The sequence below is a fragment of the Podarcis raffonei genome, chromosome 11 (genome assembly GCF_027172205.1).
Source record: "Podarcis raffonei isolate rPodRaf1 chromosome 11, rPodRaf1.pri, whole genome shotgun sequence".
Taxonomy (NCBI): domain Eukaryota; kingdom Metazoa; phylum Chordata; class Lepidosauria; order Squamata; family Lacertidae; genus Podarcis; species Podarcis raffonei.
In genome coordinates, this window is record NC_070612.1 from 57,322,927 (window position 1) to 57,343,744 (window position 20,818).

At 38.1% G+C, this 20,818-nt stretch overlaps 1 protein-coding gene across 8 annotated transcripts in view; it reads left to right on the forward strand.

Moving 5' to 3' along the window:
* The window catches only part of FANCC (FA complementation group C), a 72,452-nt gene that overhangs the window by 21,796 nt on the left and 29,838 nt on the right, over nucleotides 1–20,818 (forward strand). For 6 of the 8 annotated variants that reach the window (XR_008332775.1, XR_008332777.1, XR_008332776.1 and 3 more), the window contains exons 3-6: nucleotides 1,742–1,948; nucleotides 4,277–4,361; nucleotides 6,396–6,490; nucleotides 20,528–20,647. Coding sequence is in view for 5 of the 8 variants with exons in the window: in XM_053408728.1 (XP_053264703.1) it covers nucleotides 1,742–1,948; nucleotides 4,277–4,361; nucleotides 6,396–6,490; nucleotides 20,528–20,647 (507 nt within the window). In the remaining 3 variants the exon portion in view is untranslated. The remainder of the gene's footprint in view (nucleotides 1–1,741; nucleotides 1,949–4,276; nucleotides 4,362–6,395; nucleotides 6,491–20,527; nucleotides 20,648–20,818) is intronic. The other 2 variants (XM_053408731.1, XM_053408732.1) reach the window with 2 other exon arrangements.

A 20,818-nucleotide genomic window follows, 5' to 3' on the forward strand; every position in this document is an offset into this window, starting at 1 on the left:
TCTCAGGTTTCTCATTTAATTTGCTTTTCAGATTTTTCCATCTTGCTACTTAAAATGCAACTCCAAGCTCCTTTTCCACACATACGTACCACATTAATTTGTCTTGAGTCATACCTTGATTTGTATACATGCCGTAGTAGCAGTAGTAATACAGTAGTCTACACCTTAATGGGTGTAGACTACTGTACTACTACACCTTATACAACTGGCAGAGTATTCGTCGGCCCTGTATCCTTGGTAAATACAATAAATTTCCACCGTGTGGCATAGTTTTTTGTGGTTTTTCTCCAATACAGATTTTCGTTCCAATGGCATGAACAATCTTTGTCACTTTCTGGCTCACATCTTAGAAGTTTTTTTGGCTTAGCGTTAGCTATGATCTTGGTCTTACGTGTTGGAGAAACTTGGCTGTCATGAACCAGATGGCAACTTGTGGGTTCCTTACATCATGGGTGTAGCCAAGGGGGGCAGCTGCCCCCCCTAGATCAAGTAAAACAATAGAAATACTTAACTAACTCACCAATCACGTCAGTTCTGCCCCTCCCACAAAGTCCTTGTCCCCCCCCATACAAAGTCCTGCCCCACAACAAAAATCCTGAGTATTCCCACATCTCACATCACCATCATATAAACAAATAAATCTGCCCTAGGGGGGCATGGAAAGTGAATTTATTATTATTATTTTATTTATTGAGTTTATATACCATCTTACACCTGGAGGTCTCAGGGTGGTTCATAGAATAAAATCAAAATATAAAACCACAAAATACATAATCAGAATAAAAACAACCCAATAACACCCTGCTCCCCCCCCAAAACCCACATTTTGAAAGGGAATAAGATGTCAATCAAATCAACCAAAGGCCTGGTTAAAAAGGAACGTTTTTGCCTGGCACCTAAAGGTGTATAATGAAGGTGCCAGGCGAACTTCTCTGGGAAGAGCATTCCACAGAAGGGGAGCCACAGCAGAGAAGGCCTGTTCTCATATTACCACCCTCCGGGCCTCTTTAGGAGGAGGTAGACGAAGAAGGGCCTCACTCAGAAGATGATCTCAGGGTCCGGGTACGTTTATATGGAAAGAAGCGGTCCTTGAGGTGTTGCGATTCTGAGCCGTTAAAGGCTTTATAGGTCAAAATCAGCACTTTGAATAGGTTATTGCAATTTCTAGGAAGTAAGAAAAAGCATAACCTGCCTTCTCTCCATGTGAAACATTAATTTGTGGTTGAATTCTGATGTGGTCATAGAACATTCAGATATGTATCTTACATGGAAAGTTGTGATTTATGATATTTTAAAAGACTTCTGATTTGTGAATTCTGGGAATTAGCAGTATTGCTCTTGTTCCAAACATGTGGTTTCTGGGTGAAGTATTGCAGCCCAAGGGTGTCTTAAGTTTAAAAAGTAGAATTCGGACTGTGCATTTGTTTCCCAAAGGTTACAGTTTGTACATGCCTCTGTGTGTGTGTGTCTGTTTCCTTAACTATTCATACCAGAATGCTGTTTCACTGCTGGTTTAGCAAATTATTGATTAGAAAATAGTAAAAATGCAGGAACATGATAACAGTTTTTTTCAATATATTGTAATGATTATTATTCTTCCACTTCTACACAGAAATGTAGAAATGTTCCATTTTAGGAGCCAATAGATTCACATGCATCATGCAAACTGCAAACATTTTTAATCATGTATCTCATCATGTGTTAAATGTTAGCAAAGTGTTACTGTTTTTTTTAATCATAGAAGAGCTTTCTCATACATCTTTTTAACTATCAAGGTGAGGCGATGGCCAAAGATACTAGAGTCACTAAATTCAGCTTCGAGTTTTGGCTGCACAAGACTATTGAATGGGGTCAGACAAGCACTTCAGAATCTCAGCAAGATGTCTGCCTTCACTTGCCTGAATTACAGGAATTTCTACTACAGATTTATGGAGCTTTGAAACATATGGTAAGTGAATTAGCTGGAAGAATGAACTGTTTTGAAGACTGTTACAGAAACGTTCTGCACCCCACATTTTGACAAGACAGAAAGCTAACAGTAGCAGAGAGCCTTGTAGCATTGACCTAATGTATTGCTGGATCACAGAAGCAAATTGGTGAAACAGCCACAGGTAATGCAAACAGGAATGTGTTTCCTGTGTTCCTGATTTATTGTGAAAGGAGCTTTTTCTTTTTGATTGGTTATGTTCTCACATGAGATTTCCTACTCAACACAGTAACCTTTTTAAAAATACTTTAAAATAAACAAGTATTTGATTCTGGTTTTCAGGTCATAAATTGGATTATTTAAAGACTCTTAACATGCAATACTATAACTTATCTCTTAAATCTTAAGGAGTCTGCTGACACAGTAACCCTACTGATGTGGCATTCAAAGAAATTTCAGGCCACCATCGTTGGATCACAAGCAAATATTTCTTATTTCTAGTTGTGCCTGTGCAAAATTAGTATTGCCCTGGAATTCCTTACCATTTTTTAGAAAACAATTTATTAGTCATTGGGGCATTTTGCTATATCTGTATGCATGAAAATGTATTTTACTGCTACAGCATTTAGCCTACATTACTAGTATAAAAGATGAGAAAAATGTTTATAGATAATAATTGTCAAATATCTGATGGACTATAGAAAAATAAGCTATAGACCAGTGATGAGTTACATTATGTGTTTGTGAAACTGATTCCCATCCCCTGAAATGCCTAATTATAATGAATGTCTTGTGAAGCTTGGCCACAGATTCATCTTATCTATTTGCCCAATATTCATTTATTTGTTTGTTGAATTTATATTCTACCTTTCTACAAAATCTTGCTCAAGCCTAGCTCCAATTATGGGATGAATCTGAAACATTTATTGCAGCAGCTTGTGACAATTTTCTTTTCTGCTACTTATATATTATCTTAGGTTAGTACCATTTTAAAAGCCTCTGTTTATTAGTCAGTAAAACTACAAAAATGGAAAAAATGGACTGATTGCGTAAGAATGTTTATAAACTACACCATGCATTACTTTTATAGCAAAGCTGCTTTCCATTTGGTTAAAAGTTGTTTAGGTTTTGTAGCTTTAGTGTCTGTTAAATTTCAGGTTATAACTGACTTAAGTATGATGTCATGTAGAATATAGCAAACAGTAACAGAAACTTCATGACTTCTTTGTACTGTAGTTTCTACTCAATCCTTCGTATAATCCATAGTATGATGTAAGAGGCATGACATTTTGAATAATTTGTTATTTTTATTTATTTGACTTAATCCATCCCATCTTGAAAGCTAGGGAAAATAGCAATATATCAAAACCATGTGTTAATTTTTAATTTCTTTTTCTTCATGTAACAACTATTAAAACCGCACGCTTTATAAGCATCATCCTAGCCACACACAGAAAGTGGGCTAAATAGAAAGGTCTTGCAATATTTATGAAAGAAGTTTGATCTATGATGAGGAATTATTGCCAGTTTTGGAAAGGAAGCCACCAAACCCACCTCTTTTTGCCCTCAGGCAGGCCAGGTGCAACTCTCCAGCCATGTATTGAAGCCTTCAATGTGTTCTTGCACTTTCAGGCATACAGGAAGCTTTATTGCAGGAAGCTGGTGGACTATATTGTATGTTGATACACCCAGAGGCTACTCTTGGTCAACTACAGATTATGTTTGAGTGTCATGAACATGTGATTATCTCACGTTACATGTGGATTTCATGCTTTCTAACCTTGAGTTGTATGAGGTTTTTGTGTCCTAAAACAGGAATAGGGATTCTGTGGCCCTTCAGATGTTGCTGGACTACAGCTTGCATAATCTGACCATTGACCATGTCAGTTGGGGCTGCTGGTAGGTGGACTTCAACCATATCTGGAAGGCCACTGAATCTCCATCACTGTTCTCGTTACTGTCTCACATGATTTTAACTGCATCTTGCAAGAAAGAATGCTGAAGTGAGTAGTGTTTGGCCAGCAGTTTCTATGCAGGACAGGGGAGGGGCACATTGTCCACATGCTCTCCATGCCCCCGCCCCCACTGTATGGTGGGAGCTTAACCTATTTTGAATTTGCATTTGTGTCCCGCAAAGTTTCTCCATTATGGTCAGTGCAATCTTAAAAAGTGCCATCTTTGTGGAAGCATCTGCAAAGTTCTTAGGGTGAGCTCAACAATGATGGAATACAAGCTTTGTCTTTGAAGAGGCTCTGCTCTACAGATACTTTCTCCAAACCACTCTTATTTTGGGCCCCCAATACATTTTGACACGCAATATTTTTGGTTTACTATTCTCTTTAATTTCAGAACTGTACTAGTGCAGTCCAAGAGTTTCCACTAATTGGTCTATTATTGGGAAGGCTTTGTTGGAACCCCTTTGTCATTGGCTATGGTGAGTTTTTGAAATCAGCTTTGTGAAATAAAAATATTTGTTTTTTTTATTTTGTTAGTTATTGGAATATTGACTATTGGACTCTAACTCCTATCAGCCCCAGCTGGTATTGGCAGTGGTCAGGGATGATGAGTGTAGTTATCAAACAGCACCTGGAGGGCCACAGGTTCTCTATCCCTGCACTAAAATAATAATACCTTAAGTGATAAAATATATTTTTAAAGATCTTATTGTCCTCCTAGCCACTTGCAGTTAGAATGTCTTAACTCCTATTGAAACCACCGAGACTTGAATTGTATTTTCTGGAACACATGAAGCTATCTTTATGCTGGCCTGGTTTGCATGTCCTACTGAACCATAGTTAAAATAGACTGTGGTTTAATGTGAACTAGCAAATGCAAAAGACTATTCTCATGTTCTCTAAAAGGGTCATTTATCACAACTTTTGATACCAAGGATCTGTTGAAAATTGTCTAGAGCAGGATTTCCCAAACTTAGATCTCCAGCTGTTTTTGCACTACAACTCCCATCATCCCTAGCTAGCAGGATGAGTGTTCAAAGATGATGGGATTTGTAGTCCAAAAACAGCTGGATACCCAAGTTTAGGAAACCCTAGACTAGAGGATTTTGTTGTTTAGCTGTTACTAAATATGCAGGAATAAATATGATACATGTTTTCAAGAATAACTCTTTGACAGCACCATTAAAGATAGTAAAGCTAGTTTGGGGATCCATCATGTCGCTATCTTGTTACCGCATACATTACAGAATAAACATTTCCCCCCAAACACTATGACAACTACACAAGACCACCAGATATGAAATTATGAACCCTTTCCCTCTCCACCAGTTACATCTGTTGGAGCTGCTAATATGAGCTAAACCTAATATAAGATAACAGGTACCACCTGTGAACTAGTTTCAAAGCAATAAAATGATTTTGGGCAGAATTGTTGTATTTACTGCCATAATGTGGTCCAGCCATAATCTACCCCACCTCCTGTGCTTTAGGTTCTGTTTAACTTTCTTCATCACTCACCCTTAATTAAGCATCCTTAGATAGCATATAAATACCTGAAAACTTGGTCTAAGTTACTTCATAGATTTGTGTGTACTGACAGTCCCAGAAGCATCTTAATGTTTTACCGAATGGCTAGGTTTATGCCCAGAGTACTTCTGATTTTAGATAATTGAGCTGCAAATTGGCTATAAATTTGCTGGCTCTGATCATATGTTAGATGTAGGTAATAGTAGCAAGACTATTGTTTCATCATTGTACAATCTAATGACTTGAATAATTTCATTAATTTTAACATCCTTTACTATGCAACACATTAGCTAGTGGCTCTTTAGAAATTGCAAAGAGCAATGGAAATAGGGGGCCCTCGGGTTTTGTTCCCTCATTAAAATTATTTACCCCTATTAAATGCATTCATTCTAATTACGGCTATGAAGGCTTGGTGAAACTGAGCAATAATTTTAATAAATATCTATCCCATATTCATTTTTTTTCTAACTAGGCCCATTATAACCTGCTGTAGTCCTTATAGGCACCAAGAGCCGAGATTGAAAGTTGTCTTTTAGTAGCCCTACTAAGATGTTTTGCATTTAGAAGCTGTCTGGCTGGAGTATAAAGTTATCTACATGGCAGAAAGCCAGCTTGGTCTGACTTGATATAGCTTGTAATAAAAAACATTATGCTGGACCGTTTATATGATGAGTTAATCATTCCCCCATAGTTCAGGGACTGCTGTTAGCATGGAGGTCCTCAATATATTAGGAATTCTGCCCCTTCCCCTTCCAGTATGTCATTGAAAAGCATTGTTGAAAACAATATTAACAGGTTCCTACATTGTGTAAACCATTATTATATGGGATTAATGGAATCACTTTGAAATAAAAAATTAAAATATATATATAAGGATAAAGACTGGCTTTAGACCTTCGGATTTTTTGTTTATTAACATGAACAAAAGATTGCTCTTGCTCTGCTTTGATTTTTTTTAATATTCTTATTTGGTTTGCTATCTGCAGACGAATGCCAGAAGATTCTAATGTGGTGCTTATGTTGTCTGTACAGTGGTGAACCACAGAACCCTGTGGAATTGAAGGCCAACAGCTGGATACAAGTAAGCAAATGAATCCTCTCCCTGACTGCTTTAAATTAACTTGATTATTTAAAGGTGCAGCATCTACAGCACAGAGACAGTATGTCATTTTTAGAAACCACTCTAGAGACACCCTACATTCACATTGTGTTGAAATATGTTCTACTTTAATTAAAATACAGTCTGTGCTGTCTCTCCTTTTGAATGTTAAGAAAGATGTGGTGTTTAAGTAATTTTAATAGCTCTTAATACAGTGGAGCTTAAACTGGCAACTTCAAGTGAAGACCAAAGTCTACAAATCAGTAAGCAAGAGAGCACTATAAAAGCAAACTTTCAATTAGGGGAAAATAATGTAATCTGGAGGAATGCCTTTGTTTGTTTTGAAAACAATTTATATATGCTCTATAATTTTGCTCTATTGTTTTTGTTTAATCTTTCTAGTCTTGGGAGAAACTAATTGTATCCAAGTTTTATTCAAAGACAGTGAAAGAAAATATTTGTGTGCAGCTTAAAATTTTTTTAGTTCACTCTTAGTTAAATGAATCCACAATTGCTTGAAGTCTTCAATGTAGGCCTTTCTGGTTTTTAAAAAATACTCATATTGCGTATTTACTCCTTAACCTAGAAAAATACCTAAACTCATGCATTGTTCCATTTTCAGCCTGTTTTATGCAGAGGTTGAGCTGCATGATTCATAATTATATTTTCATGGAACAGACTCCTTTTTCTTCCAGGAATATATTGTGAAAACGTGAGTGGCACAATAACAATATTTCTCTTCAGTCACATATAAAATCCTTCTGACATACTGTCTCAGTTTAATAATTTTGGAGAACTGTTTGCTTCTTAACAGTGTCACAAAATAATACTTGCATGTGTATCTATGCATTAAGTCATTTAAATTTCAGTGATAATGGGAGTGTGAAAGGCAAAATTGCTTCAGTGTGAGAAATATTTACTATTTTTCTGGGTTACACACAACTGAACAATTTGATAAGTTTTATTTGTAAAGTAAGTATGGACTTTGCTGCTGCTGCTAGAGGTTCTCTGTATGTATCTCAGGGTAGCTGTTTCTACATTTGTACAGTTTTAATAGTAATGCCGTTTGAGATCTTAATAATGCAGTTTATAATCTGATGGTTACTTCAGCATCAGGCATTTGGGAGTCTTTACAGAACTGATGGTAGCTTGCTGTGACTTGTCTGCAAAGCATTTTAAGGATCAATTTGTTTGTATCCACTGAGATCTTGACTCTTGTTACAGCAGATGAATCTTGAAAGGTGTCCAGAGCACTGTGTGTTGCTATGTTGAATGAGTTTCAGTTAGTAAGTTTCAAGGATATGGACAAGGTGCTGGGATCAGTTATTTGTTTATTTATTAGACAATAAGATCTCACGGCAGTTCACAGAATAAAATACAGGATAAAAACAAGTAAATAAGTAGAGCAAAGCAGCAAAACAATAACTCTGCTTCCCACAGACACATTTAAAAGGCTGTAGAATATTAATTAACCAAAGGCCTGTTTGAAGAGGGAATATTTTTGCCTGGCGCCTAAAAATATTTAATGAAAAACAAACTGAAGCTCAATCCAGATATGACAGATGCACTGTTAGTGGTTTGTTTCCTAGACTGAATGGATGAGAGGTTGCCTGCTCTTGATGGGGTTACACTCCCTCAGAAGCAGTGGGTATTTCTGGATCTGCTGCTGCCGCTTGAGGCTCAGGTGGCCTTGATTTGGCTGGTGGCCTAGTTGCACGCCTATCTGGACAGGGATAGCCCAACATCTGTTGTCTATTAGGCCTGGGCGATATATTGCCCAGTACCAGTATGAGGAGCAGACCACGATGCGGGCCACACTCAGCAGTATATATCACTGGTGAATCCGCCGCCGCTCCTGAGTCCCTCTCCTAGCAGCATTTGCTGGAGGGAGTTGTTCCTTCCTCCAGTGAGCACTGCTAGCAAAGGGACTCAAACACTGCACCACTCAGCTGGCAGGGAGGGAACATTCCCCCTTGCTGATCTGCTGTCAGTCACTGTAGATAGTACAGAGCTGGATGGGCCAATGTCAGCTCCTATGTTCCTGTGTCTCCAATGCTATAATGATTTTTTAAAAAACTGAATATATTCATTGTTAGCTTAGAGCCTAAATCTGCATTATGTGATTATTGGCTTTTCAGATGTCATTTGCTTCTTACTCAAATTGTTCCCCATTCTCCAAAGATATATAATTGTCTCACTAAAGTATCGTCTGATTAGGCTCACCCTGTTGGCTTAGAAATGCTGTAAAAAAAATCCTTTGGTGACATTGTGTGAGTTGGTGTTTTCTGGACTAGGAGTCAGGACACACCTTAGTACAGTGGTACCTCGGGTTACAGACGCTTCAGGTTACAGACTCCACTAACCCAGAAATAGTATCTCAGGTTAAGAACTTTGCTTAAGGATGAAAACAGAAATTGCCCTGTGACGGCGTCGTGGCAGCAGGAGGCCCCATTAGCTAAAGTGGTGCTTCAGGTTAAGAACAGTTTCAGGTTAAGAACAGACCTCCAGAACGAATTAAGTTCTTAACCCGAGGTACCACTGTATGTGCCTCTTTATTGCCACATCCTGTTTTAGTCTTCAAGTCTTGTCGGCAAAAGGTCCACTTGTAATGACACAACCTGCTGTTTCTTCATCCTTTAAGCAGGCTTCCCAGTGTAATAACAGCTGCCAAATATAAGGGTGCTTGTCTCTTCCATTTCCTTCCAGAATACTGCATAGGGAGGAAATGGAATGGTATTTGCACCTCTTTCTGGTTGCCTATATGCGTTCCACGATGATGATGATGATGAATTGCAGTTCTAAGCTTTGTGTTGCATTATGCAATCCAGTTAATTCTGCCCTGGCATCTTTGCCGTGATCTAGCTTCTGACATCTTTGCCATGATGATTTTTTCTGATATTTGATAAATGGTAACAGGTATGGATAAGAAGAACCTCTTAATTCCTCCTTCTCACTGCAGCCTGCACATCTCATCTCATGCTGTTCCAGAGGGTCACTTCAAGTGGAATTTAATGGGGTGAAGAGGGTTGCAGTGAGGGAGAGGAGTGCCATATTCCCATTGCTCAAATGGAGGTCTACTTGCACTTCTTTAAATTCAAATCTAGTGTTATTAATTAATTTACAAAATCCTTAAGGATTTAGCATTTCATTTTGTCTTGAAGATGAGTATTTGGAAATTGAAGGTGTGCTGCATGATGTCAAAATGAAATTTTTTAGTTTTCTTGAAGGATGTATCCAGATTTTTTATTCATGTATTAACCAGATGTAGTGAAGAAAGATGTATTCCTCAGATAGCTAAGACATGAAATCAGCCATGACCTGGTGAAACCACTCTATTAATGAATAGACTTTCTGTTTTAATCAGCATCTGTTCTACCTTGCATGAAAGTTTTGGAGCGTTGCAGCGTGTGTTTTCTACTGTTGTGCGTAGGCTGTTGTCTAGAGAGATGAAGTTTTTTTAAAAAAAACTACAACAAAAAGCTAAACTCCAGGAATAGACACTTAATTCTTAAATCAATATTTCAGATAAAAAGGTTCATTCCGCTCTAACTGTAATCCACATTAATCTATTTTCTCCTCAGTAGTTTCCCTTGTAGCAGGCAGCAATGGCCTAGAATAGCCTTAGGGTTTGTTTTGTTATTTTCTCTTTGTGTTAGATACTTTATACTGGAGATGAGGAACCTGTGACCTTCACTGGCCATTGGCCATGCAGGCTAGGACTGATGGGAGATGGAGTCAAGCAACCCCTGGTAGGCCACAGGTCCCTCACCTCTGCTCTTAATCAAACCCAGGTTTCAAAAGAAATATTTTTAATTTCTGTAACCACAGTTTCCCTTTTCATGAGGAAGCCTTTCAGATAAATGAGCTAATAGTTCAGCTTGTTTAGTAATATGCATTTAGCATGCTGCTTTGTGGTGATGATTCATAATAGCCATAGTAATAAATTATTTGGTAATCAAAAAAAACCTTAATGAATAATTTGCTCCGGTGAACATATGTAGGGTTTTTTCTTTTTTGACAGTACACATTATGGTCAGATGATGTTATTATATTACTTTGCAAATGGCAGTCTCACAGGCTGAGCACCAGACACAGGACATTAAGCATATTCAACCCAAATAAAATAAATGGAATTTAAGCACTTAACTGTCCTCTCCAGTTCTGTTCCCATCGGAGACTAAAGTGCACTTACCTTCTGCATTGCTGCCAATGTCTTTCAGTGGCTTTGCCTTTTGTGTGTACCATGCCAATAGCTAGTAATAATAAAAACCTTCCTAGTGAGTCAGATATCTTTGTATACGTATTATGCCCCATACTTTCTACATTTCATGGAATTTTAGCTTAATATATTTTCTTTCCCACAACTGAAGTATACCTCTCTTTCTGCATAGTGACTAAGCCAGTTTTTTAAATGCCTCTGTGATAAACCTGCTTTATATTCCAAAATATTGGAATCTTTTGGGACTGGTTTCATGCCTTTTTCTTGATGGTAAGAAGAATTATTTTGGACCTTTGCTTGCAACATTACCTGCAGATTGAACACATGGCAGGGAGAGCAGGATCACATCCAGTGGTCCTGCTCCATGTGTATTTGAAGTCAATACAGAGACTGAACATGAAGAAAAGCATTTGTGGTAATAAGTAAATTTGTGTTTATGAGCCTCATTTTAAGTACTTCAAACCTGCCTATCTCTACTCAGAAGTAAACCCAGCTGAGTTCAGTAGAGCTTTATCCCATGTAAATATGTGTAGGATTGTAGCCTAAATGTACTTTATTATATTGTAACAGGTTATTCCTAAAGTAGACAGCTACTGCCAGTTAGGCATAGACTATTTTAGTGATGGTCTCCAGTGATTTGTTGCTGTTGTCTCCTGCCCCACCCCTTGACCTAACAACTGTTTTAATGGCGTTCTCTCTCTGTTATTGATAAAGCAGCATGAACAAGTGACTAGGTCTAGAGTTAAATACCCCTTGAAGTGAACGGATGTATCAGAGTGAAGTGACTTGGAAGAACAAACAACTCCATCTGAAATCAGGAACTCCTGCTATGTTAATAGTAGCAAGAGTTGTCATCTGTGTTATGCCAAAGTGGATAGAATGCATAATTTCAAATCAATATGCAACATATGCCTCATTCCATGGAGAGGATGCAGTAGGTGTGTTAAAGTATATAAAAAACCCCTCACTGGTTTAGGGGCTTCAGGACAGCAAGCAAGATTACTTCTAATGTGTGTGGCGTGTCAACATTCCTCATTCCTGTGCCCTTCCAATCTTGTTTATGGGAGAGTAGGGTATAATAGATCACAGCCCTATTTTTAAATTGTTCATCACCTGAGCCTGTTTGTTTCCCTAGCATTATTTGACATTTCTGGAGTTAGCAGGACTAGCACTTACTTTATAGGATGAGGCTTGGGATCTAAGTTCAAAAGGTTCCAGTTATTGATAGGCCCACCAGTTTTTCTGTTCCTGAGCTGATGGCTTATAGGACTCACAAATTTATGTTAATTAAGGGCTACCTCCTAATTATTCATATTTTGAAATCCTTGTGTTTGTAATTTTCTGCAGTGGCAATGACCATGGACATTTGGAAGTTTAGATAACTGCACCACCTGAACAACAAGGTTTAGTGTGATTGGCAGGCACCTGGGCAAAAAGCTTACCTTGTAGAACTGATAACATATTCACTGTATTGTCTTGTTCCTCTTTGGGCAATGCTGAAAAAGAAGCCAGAAATTGTTCTTTTAGAGCAAGGGCAGCCAGCATGGTGTCTGTCAGATGCTGATGGACTACAACTCCCATCTGAGGCTGATGGTAATTTCAATTGAACAATTAAACAATCTGTGACCTTAAACTATGTGTTTGTGAGAGGGTTATTGTTTGCTACTATGGTATGTATATTTGTGTTCTTATATTGAAAACTGCCCTGTGATCCTGAGATGAAGGAAGGTATAGAAATTTAATAAATAATAATAAAAGCATCTGGAGGGTGCTATGTTGGCCAGCCCTGTTCTTGGGGCTTTAATGGATCACTTGCAACAGTTGGAAAAATAGGCTTATGGGCCCCAGAGCCTTAATTTTGAAGCAACACTCCCTGTTCTTAGTTGTCTACTTTTCCATCTTCATCCCAGCCAGTGAGATTAGAACTAATATGCTGATCTAATCTAATCTGAGCTGTTTGGATAGTTGATGTACTGTTCACCTGTAGGTTTCCTTTAATCACCAAAGACTTCTAATGAGGTTACTGAAAACTCTTGCTACTGTTTATCCACTAAAAATAAATCTGGGATTGCAATCAAGCAACATGCTACTATTAAAAGTAAGAATACGTCTCTGCTTTAGTTTTTAAAAAATAAAACTTCCACATATCTAAGATGTATTGCGCTCTTGCAGAAGTTCAAAAGTTAAGATAACTGAGTATCTCATAAATGCTATTGCTATATTTTATCATAATGTGGACAAACCACAAGAGCTATCTTATTAGCTTGTGGGTCTAAATTACTTAGATGAAGTAATTTGATATCAAATATTGTGGAGTGAAAGAACAAGGATCCAGCTCTGTTCTGTAATCCTTGTTCCACCTTGCTTTTCATATCTTGCAACCTTTGGGAAAGCTAATTTGGAAGCAAGCTGTTCTAGTTCTTTCTTCAGCTCTTTAAGTAAAGGTAAAGGCACACCTGACCATTAGGTCCAGCCGTGACCGACTCTGGGGTTGCGGCGCTCATCTTGTTTTATTGGCTGAGGGAGCCGGCATACAGCTTCCGGGTCATGTGGCTAGCATGACTAAGCTGCTTCTGGCGAACCAGAGCAGCGCACGGAAATGCCGTTTACCTTCCCGCCGGAGCGGTACCTATTTATCTACTTGCACTTTGACGTGCTTTCGAACTGCTGCAAGGCATGGAACTGGTGTACCAGGACTCAGCCAAGAAAGAGTTATAGAAAAACAAGAAAATAATAATTTCCGCTAAGTGGAGGCCAGGAAGAGGACATACAGGTGAAACTCAATTAGAATATCGTAGGAAATTTCATTTATTTCAGTAATTCAACTCTAAAGGTGAAACTAATATATGAGATAGACTCATGACATACAAAGCACCCAAATCTCTTTTCTGATGAGAGCAGCTTTTGCATCTCATTGGGAAACCAAGGACCCAGAGTCTGGAGGAAGAATGAGGAGGCACACAATGCCAGATGCTTGAAGTCCAGCGTGAAGTTTCCACAGTCTGTGTTGATTTGGGGAGCCATGTCATCAGCTAGTGTTGGTCCACTGTGCTTCATTAAGTCCAGGGTCAACGCAGCTGTCTACCAGGAGATTTTGGAGCACTTCATGCTTCCTTCCGCAGACAGGCTTTATGGGGATGCTGACTTCATTTTCCAGCAGGACTTTGGCACCTGCCCACACTGCCAGAAGTACCAAAACCTGGTCCAGTGCCCATAGGATTACTGTGCTTGATTGGCCAGCAAACTCGCCTGACCTGAACCCCATAGAGAAAGATGAGAGACATGAGACCAAGCAATTCAGAAGAGCTGAAGGCTGCTATTGAAGCATCCTGGTCTTCCATAACACCTCAGCAGTGCCACAGGCTGATAGCATCCATGCCACGCCGCATTGAGGCAGTAATTGATGCAAAAGGGGCCCAAACCAAGTACTGAGTACATATGCATGCTTCTACTTCTCAGAGGTCCAATATTGCTCTATTTGCAATCCTTGTTTTGCTGATTTCATTCAATATTCTAATTTTCTGAGATTGTTAATTTGGGGTTTTCACCAGCTGTACGCCATGATCATCACAATTATAACAAATAAAGGCTTGACATATCTCGCTTTGCATGTCATGAGTCTATCTCATATATTAGTTTCACCTTTAAAGTTGAATTACTGAAATAAATGAACTTTTCCACGATATTCTAATTTTTCGAGTTTCACCTGTAGTACAGATCTTTTGTCACTGGATATAAGAGGATGTTATTGCCCAGGAGGACCCACGTGGCAATTCTCTTTCATTTTAAGCTGTATTGGGTACTGCTCCCATGTACCTTAACCCATCTCATGTGATGAACTGTGAAGCAAGACATGGGTTTTGTTCTTTTTGTTTATCTCCACATATATGTTAATTCCACTGCTTATACTTTTTTTCTTGCAGTGGCATGTATGTATATATTTAAAGGGTTTATATATTTCTCTTTAGCAGTGTTTGCAAGTTGTTTTTAAAATAGCAGCAACATTTAAAGGCTTCCACTTTGTAGATCTTATTTGACGCAATTTGACTTATTTCTGACTACTCAAAGAAGGATTGCACTGTTAGTCTTTTATTTTTGTAAAATAAAAAGAGATCAAAGAAATGCTTAAATCATGCTGTAGCTTATTCATGCAAGCATTAAAGCAAATTCTTTGGTAGTGTTCATTGTCATTCATTAGCAGCCATTACAGTTAGCTGCTGCAGAGGAAGAGGTTAGACAGCACATCCCACTTGTATCAGCTCCTTCCCATCTGGGGCCAGCTACCATTAGCTGCCTTTCTTTCCAAGTCTTCCTTAGTGGACATTCTGCCTAGGCATTAAACATTTATGTACGTTTATAAGAAACAGTGCCTGAATTATCTTGTTTCTTTCCCATGGCTTTTTCCTTTTGTATCATCCATATTAGGCTGTAAGCTTTCAGGCAAAGAGTGTTTTGTTTGTTACTCTTTACAGTGCCTAGAAAACTTTAGGTACTTTATAAATACTGCTTTTTTCATAACGTTACAGTATACAGTAATAGTTGGTCAAAATGATTTTTGTTTCTTTTTGAACAAAGAATAATATCCAGCATATATTGTATAATTGTTCATGTAGTTAAAAACAGGAATGTTCATTGCTTTTCAAGTTAGTGTAAGGATACATGCTACAACATGTGAAAGTAATTAAAAGATGACTGCAGATATAATAATTACAGCATGGAGCAGACTGTGCTGGCAGATATAGGAACACAGAACTCACTTTAATCATAGTGCTTCCCATAATGTGGGTGGTCACAGCATGCAGATATTTGTCAGTCTTTCCCTCTGCATCACTGATGGTAACAGTTCTGAAGTAAACAGCATTACACAGGCCTCTTAGTACTTTTTTTGCTTATGCCAGATTTTCTGATAGGCTGCTTCCCTCCACTTTCTTTGTCCTCCTTGTTTTTGTCAGTTGTAATTATACAGGGCATGCTCCGGGGTAGGAGATGGCTCTCTTTGAAGTAAACATACTACCATTAATTTTTTTCCACCCCTCAAATGAATGTGTTAACTCTTTCGCCAAATACGATGCCTGATTGCTGAAAAAAAATCCAGTTAAACATTAGGAAGAACCTTCAGATAGTAAGAACTGTTTGACAGTGGAACGGACAACTTCAAAAGGGGACGGACTCTCCTTCATAGAATTGTAGTGTGGGAGGGAACCCCAAGGGTCATCTTAAAAACCTCCAAGGAAGGGGAGTCCACAGTCTCTTGAGGAAACCCATTCCACTGTCGAACAGCTCTTACTATCAGAAAGTTCTTCCTGATGTTTAGTTGGAATCTCATTTTTTGTAACTTTAGGGTGAAGAGACTTTGTGTTCATCATCAGGCAACTGCGTTTCCACCTGTCTTGCCCCACCCTCCAACCCTGGAAGCCTTTATACAACAGCTGCTCCAGAGGAAGAACTGTGAGGGGAGAGAGACTTTCTGTTCCTCATCAGGCAATGGTGTTTCCACCTGCCTTGCCCCACCTAGCCTTTCCCAGACTGTGACTTTGAGAACAGTAGCAGCAGCAGCAGCTGGCAGGAGAAGAATTCAGGGATATTTTTTAAAAATAGTTTTATAAGTTGTGCATCTTGGTTTCTCAATTTGATCCTTTTACAAGGTTTTGTATGTTTTGTGGTATTTTATGCTTTGTGATTTGCTGTTATTTTTATTGTGGTTGAAATGTTTAATTATTATTTGCTGATTTTAATTTTACTGTTTACTATTAGAGTCTGATGGATTGTTAAATGTTGCTTTGTTTGATATAAATTGTTTAAAGTTATTGTGACTTTTATATTGGATCAGATTGTTACTATTAATGTTTAATGTTTTATTATATTTTAATGTCTTGGAAGCCGCCCAGAGTGGCTTGGGCAACTCAGCCAGATGGGTGGGTTGTAAATGAATTATTATTATTATTATTATTATTATTATTATTATTATTATTATTATTCTTTATCAAATTAATTTGTGGTGCCCAGAACTGGCCACAGTATTTTAGGTGTTGTCTGACCAAGGCAAAATAGAGTGGTACTATAGCTTCCCTTGATTTGGACACTATATTTCGTTCATTTGAGGTTTTTAAAGAGAAATTGGATGGCCCTCTGTCAAGGATTATTTAGCTGTGATTCCTGCATTACAGGGGGTTGGACTAGATGTTCCTTGGATTGGTATATATAGAAATATATTTGGCATCCCTCTCTCAAAGAGATATTTAACTTGTTAGGTTAGTTCATGTGACTTGTAGACTTTGAGTTGGATACATAGATGGTCTTCCTCTGACAAAGAATCTTCCTTCTTAGTTTCTCATTGCGAAGATCATGGATGAGAAACTTGATGTTGTTAGAATACAACTTTTGTCATCCTACAACCCTTGCCATTGTCCATACTGGTTGGAACTGATGAAAGTGTATAGAGGTCTTGGGCTGTGCAGACACCAAACCACCATCTTGACCTCACTGATGTGGTCCAAACGAAAGCAGAGCAATACATTTGGCACCAGCTTGGCTGCAGGAGTTGCCAGAAAGAGGCATACAATGCACCATCCAGTCATATTAGGGACTCCACTCCAGATTTGTGTAGGGTTTACTCCTTAGCCTTTTCTTCTCCCAACGATACCCTGCAAGGCAGTAGAGGGTAAAATCCAAGAGTTCAGCATTTGTAATTATGCACTTTCAAACCCTAATTTGTTCAAGGTTTTCAAATGGATAATATTTGTATTTCCCTCTTTGATTAATTTTTTGTATGTCGGGAAACAACACCTAATGTTCTGGTTGTATCAGCATACATGCTGATAATAAATTCTTAAGTTTATTGTTAGGACCTTAATAAATATTAGCGGAAATATAATTGTGTAGTGCAAGCTGTATTCTGAAACTTATTGTATTATTTAATGTATTTTGGTTAGTAGAAAACTGATTTTACATTCCCTCCCCCAATGGACTAATGAATAAGCATGCAAGAGGTCTTGTAAGCAAAATTAGGATCTGCAGACTTTGTTATGATTGGATCAGAGTGTGGAAAATCAGTAAGCTGTATTATGTCAGCATCCTGCTCATGGAATAGGCTATATAAACAGAGGGTGTTGAGACAGTCTGCAAGTGAGCAGGCTTCCTTCTCAGTTACTTGAACCACTATAATTCTCTTGGTTTCTGTTTGTTTTGTAGTGAAATGGATTTTTCCAAATACTAGTGTTTTATTGTTACTAATTTCATTTAAATGGCATGGGGGACACAGAATCATGTAAGCAGGATTTTAAAGGAAAAGAGGCAGAAAAACAGCAGTAAATTTAAGAGGTTCTAAACATTTCAAGAAGAAAGTTAAGAACTGGTAGGTTTTAGTGTCTTAAAGACCTCAGAAATGCATGCTTTAATCTTGCTTTTTTAGGAAGTTGGTGAAAGTAAATGTGAATTAAACTAGTGAATTAATAGGGATATTGACAAGGAGGAAAAACAGGAAATGCAAATGACTCACCTTTTTCAGAGTGGTCCTCTTCAGGATGTGAACAGATTGGAGAATGGGCCAAAACTAGCAAAAGGAATTTTGATAGGGACAAATGTAAGACATTCCTGTAGCCAATCGGAAACCACGTCTTGGGTTTTGAACAGTTCCGGAAGTCGAATGGACTCCCGGAACGCATTCTGTTCAAGAACCAAGGTATGACTGTATTGACAAGCTGGAACATGTGCATAATAAATGAAAAGGAAATGAAAGATTTTATTTATCTGCCTTTGATTTCCAAAGCACTTAGAAACAACCAGAAAATGTGAGGGAAGAGAAAGTTTTCATGTTATCCATAGCATTATTGTGAGCCTATTCTTTGCTTACACAAAATTAGGAGGAAGCTGCCTTTTACTGACTCATTGCTCTATTTAGCTCAGTATTGTGTACACTGATCAGCAATAAGAATTCGAGGATTTCAGAAAGGAATGTTTTCCAGCCCTGTCTGGAGATGTCAGGAATTGAACACATGACTTTTTCTGGACAAAGCATGTGTTCTCCTAATAAGTGAAGGTCTAGATAGAAATTGAGTTCTCATTGGGTTTGATGGTGGGCAGGAGGGTCCTGATTAATGGGCTTTTGATGGCTAGCGGTTAGACCAAGCCATTGGAATTAGTATGGTACTCTGCATTCTACTTAGTGGCAGAATAACAATTTGTGCAGGCTTGAATTGGGCTAGAAAACGCTAACATTTTTTAAAAATTAGAGCTGATCTGCACCTTCAAAGCCATTATAGAAGACTAATGACTGAAATTAGGACAAATCATAAAAATATATTGGTTTGTGTTTGTTTTTATGTTTGAAGTTTGGCCACTAAAATGATCAGTCTTGCTTTTAATCCAAAGCACTATTTCCTGTTTTAACATTTAAGCCACTAGATGGCAGTATAACAGTTTTCTTTCTGCAAACTGTGGGTAGAACAAATACTTTGTGTTCTTTCTTTTTTTACAGTAGAGCTATGAAAGTATTTATTTTGTCTGTTCAACTTGTGCTCTGGAACAGTAAAAAAGAAAGAAAGAAAGGCTTTGGGGTTCTACTTTTTGGAAGCTATATTTCTTTTCCTATATATTGTTATGTATTCCATCTTATCACGCTGTGTAACAAAACTGCATGTGTTTAAAATATATATGACTCATTGAGCAATTCACTTCAAATGCACACACACACACACAATTAAAAATAATTTATACATGGATAATCCTGGGTTCATATTACTATGCTAGTTATGGAGTCAGATCTAGAATGTGCAATATGCCACAGCCTTGATCTACTTCATACAGAATTGTGGGAGACACTGGGCTTGAAGAACACATGCAGACATGGGTGTTTCTGGTGTGGACTGTAAAAAGTCACTGTAAAGAAGCCTGTGCAGGATCACAAACTATTCTAGGATCTGGTAATTTTGAAGAAACAAGAGATCTAACTTCGCAGGGAAGAGGGAACCTTGTAAAGGGTTGCCAGAGCACTTCTATTTAAATCACAACGCAAGAGACAAGAGGTCTGAGTCCCTAAGAGGAGCTCTCAAACTCTCTCAGTTTGGGCCCATCAGATGCAGATCCCAGAGGGGGATGTACAGCACACATCATTCATAAAGTCTGTGGCTGTTCAAGTCCTATCAGGGAAAGCCTTTCCCCACAACCTTTAAGGCTCTTCATAGTCTACACATATCCATAGGATGATGCATCTCAGAGTTATGTCACACAATAAGGCTGTGCAAATGATAAGTGTGTGGAACTTTACCATGTCCCTAGAAGGGGAAAGCTGTGACTATAGAACAGCAGGAGAATCTCCTCAGTGGGGCTGGAATAGCAGCCCACAGAGATAGTATTAGCATACCATAATCTCCCCATACAGTGCCCTTCAGGCTTTGTGTTTCTTATAGCCCATTTGATTCTGCCATTTAAATCATGTTGGCATATTTTTCAGTTTGTGCCCTTTCAAATGTGTGATAAATATATTATCTGAGCATTCGTTACGTAATTTTATATACATTCCCAAGATTCATGAAAGGATTTGACACTTGCTAATTTCCATTTGTTTCTTTTAATTCTTCTTCTTTTTAATAGAAATCCTCCTTATTTGAGATAAAATGTTTTGGACTCATTGCCTCCTCTGTAGGTTCCATAACTTAGTGTTGAAGGTACAGATGTTGAATTGAATTCAAGTTATATGTAGCCTGTAATCAATGCATTTGCTTTCCTGCTGCCTATGACAATAACAGAAATTGCTTAGTTTTTAATCAGATATTTCTCTGTCCTGTTGACTTTTCCTCTAGGGTTCATTGTGCCACTTGCTTTCATTTTCTGGGCTGAGAAATCATGACACTGATATCAACAACTTTATTTCAACTCTTGGGTTCACGTCTGCGGATTACTATTCTAAATTAATTGAAAATGTGAGTACTTAGTACATTTAACCTTTAGCTACAAGCATGGTCGATTGTATCAGGAGCCTACAAATGTGCTTACCATGCTTGCCATGGCAACTGTTGGCAAGTGCCCCTTTTCATCTTTGCTTTCATGGAGTGCTTCAGAAGCATGCAAAATGCCTTTGTAAATTCAGTGTG